The following is a 10,265-nucleotide window of genomic DNA, read 5'->3' as shown; positions in this document are numbered from 1 at the left end:
CATAATTTAGCTAGCGGAGGAGAACTTCCGTCAGAGGGTTTGCTGGGTAATGTAGTTTTATGTATTTCTTGACTAAACGCACACAGAATATTTCTAATATTTTAAATAACACAGACTGGTTTATCAGACGCAGTCATTAAAATAGCTACGGTGCCAATAAAACGTGAATTTAAACATATAAATCACTTTTGACCAAGCTGACATTTTGGACTACAAAGGCTGACCGGAAGTAGCTAGTTGTAGCGTTTTCTTGTGCAGAACCGTGGAGGTGAGTGATTCTGTCGGCTGCAAACTACAAACAGTGCAAAGTCGCACAGTCACTAGTTTGGCTGTTGGTAGCTATGTTGCAATGGTACGTTCCTCCTGAGCAGGCATTTGTAGGAAGCTTCTCGACTTGCAGGTAGGCAGCTGTGAAACATTGTGTTTGGGATTCATTTAATCAAATCTAAGGAAGTTCTTTCACATTTTAAATGCTGCGACAGATAAGTGGTTGCAATTCATATTATTTTGGCATCCCTTGTAAACGTTTTTACACGGCGCTTACTAAGTTCTCCCTTGTTTTTAGTATGTGAATGTTGAGTCACCCTGTAAAGTTTGATAAGTCTGAAAAGTGTGGCGTGCATTTGTGTTCGCACCGTCAGACTTGGGTGCAAATGCAGCTGCAAGCATTTTTTCTCTTTATGTCTATCAAATTTAGATGCATAAAGAATGACATTTTTTCTCTTGGCTCAACAGATAAAGCTCTGAAATTGGACACAATTCAATTTTCAAGCTTTACCGCAAATTATCTTGGATTTACCTCGGGTCTTGGATCATAAAAATATTATGCTCCAAACCATAATGATAATTGAACAAAGTAGTACTCTGCTAAAGCACATTTCTTTCCAGAGATATTGAAATAAATTATAAAACATTCTATTTTGGAGATCAAAACCTTAATAAAATGTTATATTAGCAAAGAAGCTCATAATAGACAGTCAACTTAAATTGCTGTTTTGCATGTTCCATTACACTCGTTAGCAGTTTACCTTACATGAAGTTTGTTTCTCTTTTTAATAAATAGATGAGAATTCCCCTTCGCTCCTGTTGCATCTTCAGGAGTTTCATCTCTCAGAAACAAACGTTAGACACACAGCAGCGAGGTTTAAGCGGTGCAGCGATGCGTTTGGTGCAGTTTCGTCGCACAGGTGACGGAGATGATATCAGAGTTGGAGTGGAGCAAGGCGAGGGGCTAAATGTGGTGGATCTGAAGGCGTTTGACTCCTCTATGCCTTCAACTGTGAGAGAGCTGCTGCAGCTGGGAGACAAAGGGCTGGACTGTGCACAAAGGTACCCAAACAGGATTTATTCATGCTTTTATTTATTTTTCTTCTTCTCTGATCTCAGTTTTTCTTCTTGTCAGCATCGTAATATGAATGAACCTAACGGATAATCACTATGAAATTCCTCCAGTAAGTGCTCTTCCTCTGCAGAGCTCTGGCATCTGGCCAGTTTGTGGTTGAAAGAGCAAACATCCAGCTGCTATCCCCCATCTTGGCCCCAGAGAAAGTGGTGTGTGTGGGCATGAACTACCGGGACCACTGTCTGGAGCAGAATGCCCCGATCCCTGAAGAACCCATCATCTTCAGCAAGTTCCCCAGTGCCATCACGGGTCCGTATGGCGACATTATTCTGCCTCCAGAGAGCCAGGTAACAAAAAGGAAACGTCTCCACTAAACGACTCTTAGAGCTGCTTTGAAACCACTGAATGAGGCTAAAGCAATGAACTGTGGGACCCTTTGAAAAACATTAATTTTAAACAAAATGTTTGTTTTTTTTACCCCAAATAAAAGCATAAAATAATTTTATTGATAATTATTTACTTCAATTTAAGCATTAAATTAAATGTAATGTTTTAAAAACCAAAGAAGGAAATAATCAAATATTACGTGTCTCATTTAGGGCCTCAGATGTTTCTTACAAAAATAAAGTTGCATAGTTTCCTAGCTTTAATAAAAAAAATACTTTGAGTTGTACCTAACATTTTACATTTAAGATATAGATCAGAAAATCTCATAATAAAATGATAAAAAGTGTCCATTTGCATTTGCTGGATGATCTGATTGGTGCCATTTCAGAACTGCAGTTAGGGGCCACAATAAATTAATACAAGGGCCACCTTTAGACACGCTGGTCTAATTATATTCATAGCTTGATTACTGTAGAGTATAAACTAATTATCAAGTTAAGGGATTACATAATATTCAGCTCTGAAGTTGTTGCAAACAACCTGAACAAATTAAAGTATGCTGGGTTAATAGTAATGTATGACCACTAGGTGGCACTGTGGTACAAGTGCAGATCACTGAAAGCTTTAGTCGCTAAAGCAGCATATTTTCAATCAAAATGTAGTAATTGTAGTATTATCAGTCAAACATAATTTCTATGTTAATGTACGGAACATAAAAACTCTTTAAGGGCTGTAATTCTACCACTTAGTGATATTATTCAAAAGAACAGATGAAAGTGGGAGCAGGATTTATTTGTTTTTCTCCATCTTGATGAATCTGTTCACACAGATGACGAACTCTGCCAATAATTTAAAACTTCACCCTCCCGGGTGAAACATCTGTTTTATTTTTCACTGTGCGATTCGAAGGTGGAAGGGTATCACAGCCTGTAAATCCTTCCCCTCGTAGCAGAGATAAAGTCTGGGAAGGACAATCTAGAACCCTCCCTCACGACTTTGATAAGATCAGATTGAAGATGTTGTCACTACTCTCCTCATAGTCTTCCTTTTTTTTTTAGCAGCAACAGAGATCAGTCTTTTAAATGGGTGAACTGGTCTGATTTATGCTTCTGGACATAAATCAGGCCAGTTTGATTATTTAAAATATTGCATGCTTAATTCATTGTCATGTCACAACTTCTGCAGTTTTACTAAAAACAATGAAACCTTTTTGTGATCCAAAAGTATTTTCAACTGAAAACGTTTGAACTGGACCAAATGAAAGTAATTAACGTGAAGAGCAGCTGAGCTGAATTACATATTTCTGTCTTTTTGGAGTCGGCAGCAGCAGGATGAGCAGTCGGTGTGTGGGCTCAGCTTTGTCTTTTAATTCGGTTAGATCTCTCTGCAGATGTCTGGTGCTGTTGATGGGGATTAAATATTACCTGAACAGTTTTATCCACTGATTTCTCCTGACTTAGAGACAACCTACCACCAGTTTGCCATGTTTCCAGTGAAGATAAATTATCACTCAGGGGTGAGGAGATTTATTTTTCTTTTAAAAATGAAGTCCTATCTGAACTTTTTTAATCCACGTCTGATGTGTGACTTTGCACATTTTTATGCTTCCATTTGGGTCTCTACTGCACGAAGCCCCCCAGGGGACGTGGAAGATATTTTTTCTTTGCGTTCTCTCACAATAACGTACTGATAAGTTCAGGAGGCATAACTGAATACTGAAAAACTTTCTTACGGTGGCCACTGTACTCGCTGCTGTTATATAAGGTTTTCAGAAGGTTTTTTCCATGCTTGTTAAACTCTCGTTTGTTAAATATCTGAAGTTTTATATATTTTTCTTCAGGGTAGAAATGGACAAACCAATGTGCAAAATGCAAAAGCAGAACAGGCCAAACGGACTTTCAATCTTTTTCCATCCCTTCTAAGATATAAACAGAAACTTTATGTAAGAAGGAAAGAGAGAAAAATACATCCAAACTATTTGGACTATTTTTGAGTAAAAGTCATCTGATTGTCTTTTTTGTGCTGGTAGTATGAATATAAAGTATAAAGAGTATAGAGTATAAAGGGCCGTTTTCATGTGCATCTCAACCTTACAGAGACAAACATGCAGTGAATAAATCAATTTTCAATCTATTTTTTTAAACCAAAGGATTAAGAATATATGAACACTTATGATCTTTAAATGTGTATATATTTTAAAATTTAAATTGACATTTGTGGCTGTATACAAAATGGACCAGGGTGCGTTTGCTCATTGCGAGGAAACAAAAGTTTTGTAAGGTAACGCAAAATAATTCCCCCCCCCACCCCCCATGTTCCCTAGGGGCTCTGTAAAAGTGCTTCTAAACGCTTAACAAAACACCCAGCTGTTTTTTGCAATAAGTTCTTTTTAAGTCTGGAAAATGAGCCATTTCAAAAACCTTTGGAATGTTCTATCACGAATCACCAGGCCCAGCCCGTTACCTAGCAACCCAAGGGAGGCCCAGCCCGTTACCTAGCAACCCAAGGGAGGCCCAGCCCGTTACCTAGCAACCCAAACAGAACTCTAGCTCGTTTGGCCAGCTGGGATTCTGTCCAGAAACCACTTGCTGTATTTTTTGTTGGTTGTGCTAGAGGCTCTACTTTTGCACCATTTCCACATGGTTGGTGGGCACAGTCAGTTTATTTGGATTTAAAGTGACAAGAATGCTTAAAAAAAACAAACAAAAAAAAACAGCTCAAAATAGGCAGAACTGACCAGAAAATCTCATTATCTATATAGGGACATGTTTTGAATAGACCACAGAACTACCCTAACCTAACCTGTTCAAGGAATAGGTCACCTTTAAGACTTTATCCTGGTCTTTTCTGTTGCTGCAGGAGGTGGACTGGGAGGTGGAGCTGGCCTTTGTGATTGGACGAAGAGGAAAACACATCAAGGTGAGCCTCTCATCCCTGCTAACCCACCTTGGTGAAGCATTTCTGGTGAAACCATCGTCACTCCTGCTGTTTTTCAGGAGGAAGACGCTCTCTCCCATGTGGCCGGGTTCGCCGTGGCGAATGACGTGAGCGCTCGCGACTGGCAGTTTAAGCGCAACGGGAAGCAGTGGCTGCTGTCGAAAACGTTTGACAGCTTCTGCCCTCTCGGACCCGCCCTAGTAACTATTGATGCTGTGAAAGGTGAAAGAGAACGAGGAGGAGGACGGAGGCAATCTGGTGAATCATGCAATTAACTGTGATTTTGGCTGTTTGCTGCGTCACTGAGTTAACAAGCTAAAATCAGAGGAAAGCATGGCTCCCTGAATGCGTACTGCATCGGTGACAAAAAACAAAGTCATTATAGAGGAAAAAAATTGAATAATGTGCATCGTTTCTCCATGTTTTTGCAAAAATCCAGCTCAAACAAAATGAGAATACAACTAAATCAGTGATTATATAAACAAGATTGACTTTACTTCTCATTTCCAGTTAGTTAAATGGATCAAACGGAGAAAAAAAACCCACATGGGCAAAATCTTAGGATTTGACACTGGTTTCTGTCTACCTGCGTACATTAGTGATTTATAAGTTGACCAGATAAGTTATAAAGACAGGAATAACAACAACAAGCAGCAAACAGCGAGTTGTGGTCGTCTTGAATATATCAGAGGAAAAAATATCTGCATTAGCTCAGCGTCCGTGAGCAACATTGAGTTTTTTGGATAAAAAAATACATTTAGTTTTGCAGTGAAACATCAAAGTTCCCTAATGCTTTTCAAAGATGTATGGATGTATAATTGGCCTTCTGTTTGCAGCCATTTTTAGGTGTGAGTGTAAACGTTGAGTAGGGGGAGCACAGCAAGCAGCTCATACAAATACAATGAAATAAAAGACAAAAAAAGTGATTCATTGTGTTTAGCGTTTTAAAATCTTTGTAATTAATCAAAATTAACAGGTTAAAGTCTCGTCCCTTATGAATGTTTCAAATGTTTTAAGGAGGATATTTGCTTTGTTCATCCTTTTCTCCTCCAGATCCTCATAACTTGGGGATCCGCTGCCTGGTTAACGGGGACACTGTGCAGAGCAGCAACACCAGCCAGATGATCTTCAAGACCGCAGCGCTGATTGCTTGGGTTTCAAAGTAAGTCACAGATGCAATCTGCAGTTTTTGATTCCCTAATAGAGCACACAGTCTTGTCTTCACGTCTCCAAAAGCTTCAGCAGAGAATTATCCAACATCGACTGGAACATTTCACTCAAAACCAGCCAACCAACTGGAGCGTTGCTAATCTGATTTCTACATTTTTGGACGGTAAAGCCTCTCCCTCCTTTGCTGGAGGGACAGCGAATGTCCTGCTGGCAACTCACAACACATTTCTGGCTCCTTTCAAAATTACAACTGGCACTAGTTATTTTAAACGTCTTTATTGCCCAGATTTGAAAGTAAATCACTATTATCTGTTTGTTTTGCAACAGCTTAATCTTTTTAATGCTGTTTCAAGGCTCTTTTTTTATAAAAAATAAATGTGTCTTTCAGGTTTGTGACGTTAACTCCAGGAGACGTGTTCCTGACGGGAACTCCTCCCGGTGTGGGCGTTTTCAGGAACCCACCCGTCTTTCTTAAGGTGATTCATGCATGACGCAAATAACAGCGGGACATTTTCCTCCTGCAACTTTCCAGATCCATTCAGTAAATTAACATATTCTATATCTTCTAAAAACTCATTTATATAGATTATTTTCACACAGATGGGACATTTGAAAGCTTTTATTTGTTTTCAGTTCACAAAAATTACATCAAGATTCAGAATATTACATCAGACCAATAAAGAAACGGAAATGTTATGTGGGTTTTACTAAAAGTATATTTACTAAGTACCTGAAGGTATTTTTAATCTGATGAATAAGACTCAATGGGAGATTTATTCAAATTTACTGAATATCACTGCATCCAATTCCCTTCTTCAACATACCTGATCGACTCCGTTAATGTTTGTTTAATTCAGGTGTAAAAACTCAAATTAACGCCCAAGTTGCAAATTAAGTGAAATTGCGTCACATGTTTGTGCAGCAAAAATTATCCTTTTGTGCCGCAATCATGTTAAAGATATTAATGAATGTTTCCAGAGGTCATCAAAAGGCAGCCAGTCAATCTACTGTGCTGCCTTTTGTGCAGCAAAGATTTCTGTTTGTGCCGCTATAATTTTTTAGATTAAAAAAAAAAAGCTTCCAGAAATCAAAGATCAACATTAAATGGAAAGTAATTGCATTTTTTTCCAACAAAATGTTTGTAGCACAGTTGATTGACACCAAATTTGTTTGATTTTGTAAATGTGGAGCAGCTGGGTTGACCTTTGGAAACATTTAAAGTGTTAGCGGCACAAACAAGGTTTGCTGCACAGATATTTGACAGATTTTGTTTGGTTTGCAGATCTTCACTGAGGTTAGCTCTGGAGTTGTTTTGTTTTCACTCTTCATTTTTATCCAGACTTGGAAAATATCTAAATCCTAACTTTTTCCAGACTGAATAAGAACACAGAAATGTGTACGAAAGTGTAACTTTATTGCATGCAGCTGTGTAACAATATGCGTCACAAGTTCTGCTGAAACGGAATAATGCAGTAAAAATAGCACGTAGGTATGCTTGGAGGCCTAAAACAGCAGAGCTTTGTGAAAGGAACATCTTCCCACTTGGTGATTATGGGGGTGGACTCATCATGCTTTGGCTTGTTTTATAACCGTTGTCAAAGGGGAAGTTGTTACCGGAAGGCCAAAAAAAAATAATCCTGGCGAGTTATGAAAGCCCAAAGTGAAAATGTCAAAGTGTAGCTGACGTCAGCTTTTAATGCAACTTTTCTGCACAACCTCAGTGTAAAAATAGAAGCCGTTTCACTTCAGCTCTACTGTTCACAACAAAACATGTTTTTAATGAGTTCCTAAATCACAGAAAAGTGGATTTTAGCGTAGTGACTCATACCAGCCGCTGCATGAGACATACAATTAGCTCAGAGCTTAGTTTATCTGCGAGTATCAAGCTTCATTCCTGTTCATAAATGGGCCAAAAAATAAAGAAGGGGATCAGATTCTGGCGCAGTACCGCCTTGTTAATTAGCAGATCTTACACTCGGCAGCATGATTCAATTTCTTTTGGAGCGGTTTGTGTTTTTCCTGCTTCCCCTTTCTCCACTCCCATGGGGTTTGACCATTCTTGACCAAATGTTGAGGCAGACAAAAAGCTAATTAGGTAATAATGGTAACAGGAGAGTGTTCCTTAAAATAAATGTACCGTCTTCCATGTGACGCACGGCACCTTGTAAAAGTATTAAGACGGTCCTGAACTTTTCCACAGTTTGTCAAGTTACAGCCACAAAAATGGTTATTTTATGTGGCCAAGAAACAAAGTAGTGAATCATTTTAAAAAGAAAAGTAAATTTTATAGGTTATACCTCCTTCAAAAGGTTAGGATAGATTGAAGGGAAATACAAAACATTTTCATTATATTTTTGCACAAAATCATTCTCAGATGAAGACATTTTAGTCTGCTCTGTTCTGCCTATTGTCATTTTAAATTAAAATAAGTTGCTGCTGGCCACGCCACCCAGCTCAACGTTTACACTTGCATGTGCAAATCTCTCCAAACAGATGCGCAATAATACAACTGTCCATCTTTGAAAAGCAGAAGTGGAGCTTTCTGCGCAACCAACAAGAATGCAGCAAGTGGTTTCTGGATGGCAAGTTAACAAAACAGTTGCCTTTTCCAGCAGCCATTATACAGTGCGTACAGCGGTAAAACCAGCTGACCAAACGTGCTGGAGGTCAGCTTTGGTTGCTAGGTAACGGCACTGTGCCTGTCGATTGTGACTTAATCGGGAGTTTTTTTGAAACTGCTCATTTTCCAGACACCAAAAAACATCAACTTATTGTTGAAAAATAGCTCTTTTTTTCTTTTTTAAGCATTTTGGCTCTTTTTTTTAGAAGCAGTTGAGACCCAAATCAAAGTTTAAAAATTATGCAAAAATTTTATTTAGCAAAATAAGTCCCCTTTCTTTAAGTTACTTCTGAAAACAGTTTGTGGCACTAGATTTTATTTAGGGGTATTAAAGGGAAACGAGCTTCATGCAAAAGCCCCTCACTTTAAAAATTAGATGAAAAAAAAATCTATTATGTTTCTTCTACTTTAGTATTATGTGCTGCTTTTATGGTCTTTTGAATAAAATCACAATAAAAACAGAGGCTTGTTGTGGTAACATGACAAGTTGTGAATCTAGAGCTCAGGGGGTGTAAATATTTTTACAGAGCACCTTTACTTTTCTAAAAAAGAATAGAACATAAATAACCTTTATTGTCCCTCAAAGTGGGAAAAATCAGCAAAGTGATTCTAAAACTGTTTATTTTAGCAAGATGAGGCTCTGCTGTCTTTTGGTTGCATGTTTAGGAAAACTAATAAGGAATAAATAATTTAAACTGAACTAATGTTTTACTGTTTCCTTTCAGAGAGGCGATGTAGTGGAGTGCCAGATTGACCAGATTGGCTCCATCATCAACAAGGTGGTTTAAACTCAACGGGAAACTGAAAAATAAAAAAAAAATACATTAAGTTAGTTGTTTGTTTTATTTGCAAGTGTTGAATAGTAACAAAGAGGGAAAATGTGGTATTTTTACTACAACATGAAACAATGTAATTAGTGACTCAACCTACTGACTCACCAGCTGGTAAAGTGTCCATCAGCAGCCGCCCACTCATGATGTACAGCACAAACCATGAACCTCTCGACTAACTTTAACGCACCAAAAAAATAAAAAAATAAAAATCCGGACAATAAACGCTCCATTTTTTATTTTCAAATTTAGAGGATTTGCATGGCAGCTACTTCATGAAAAGGAAGATTACGCAAACTATAATGGAATTAAAATATTCATGTTACCTGAAGGAGAATTCATAATCGGTATTAAGAACTTTGTGTTCAATCTCCCTGCAGCTCAAAGCGCAGAAGCCCTCTTTAATTACCACCCACAGACAGCTGCAGGGGAACTAATCTGTTTATCTGGGTCCAATAAATGCAGTTCGACATTTTTTGAAGAGGAACATCTGACTGAAGACATCTTGTATAACAATAATTAGATCTTTTTGTGGAAAATTAAACTAAAATTAAGATCTATATATCAAAGAAAGCAAGATTAGTCAAAATTGTGCAACAAGAATATTAAACATTATTTATATCAAACTGCTTAAGAGAATATTTATCATTTAATTGTCCCAGTTTCATTTTTTTTTTATAGCTAGTGAAACATTAGATGGTTTTATTTGAGCTTCTTATGAGCGTCTGCAGCTGCCATATAATCATTAATAATTGGATTTTATTACTTTCAGCTGCCCTTCAGTTTGATTTGTAATGTTTTGGGTCAAGATTAAAAATATACAGTGTATAGAAAAAAAGCATTGATATAATGTGATGAATTACTAAGAAAATACTATGTAAAAATTTTTCCAGCACTTTTCACATGTTTCTTCATTACATAAAGTTTGTGTTTTATGTCCATCCATTTCGATGACGTAGTTCCTCGTTTCGCCATTTTT

The 10,265-nt window shown here is 37.7% G+C and overlaps 2 protein-coding genes across 4 annotated transcripts in view; one reads left to right on the top strand and one right to left on the bottom strand.

Annotated features, from left to right (window-relative positions):
- Positions 1-10,265, bottom strand: part of LOC103145867 (lymphocyte antigen 6 family member D) — a 670,619-nt gene that overhangs the window by 456,511 nt on the left and 203,843 nt on the right. The gene's annotated exons all lie outside the window — the stretch shown is intronic.
- Positions 104-9,285, top strand: fahd2a (fumarylacetoacetate hydrolase domain containing 2A). 3 transcript variants are annotated; one of them, XM_016677125.1, is made up of 8 exons: positions 104-268; positions 1,064-1,329; positions 1,473-1,689; positions 4,589-4,648; positions 4,726-4,924; positions 5,720-5,828; positions 6,225-6,312; positions 9,182-9,285. In XM_016677125.1, exons 2-8 carry the CDS (start codon positions 1,064-1,066, stop codon positions 9,242-9,244), a joined length of 1,002 nt encoding a protein of 333 aa, XP_016532611.1. In that variant the 5' UTR covers positions 104-268; the 3' UTR covers positions 9,245-9,285. The 3 variants fall into 3 exon arrangements, with proteins under 3 accessions (XP_016532611.1, XP_016532610.1, XP_007563553.1); XM_016677124.1 differs by lacking the exon at positions 104-268 and adding an exon at positions 275-400; XM_007563491.2 differs by lacking the exon at positions 104-268 and adding an exon at positions 328-352 and having other exon boundaries at positions 4,726-4,888.

The sequence above is a fragment of the Poecilia formosa genome, unplaced genomic scaffold (assembly GCF_000485575.1).
Source record: "Poecilia formosa unplaced genomic scaffold, Poecilia_formosa-5.1.2 Scaffold148, whole genome shotgun sequence".
Taxonomy (NCBI): domain Eukaryota; kingdom Metazoa; phylum Chordata; class Actinopteri; order Cyprinodontiformes; family Poeciliidae; genus Poecilia; species Poecilia formosa.
This window is presented reverse-complemented; position numbering and strand designations above follow the sequence as displayed.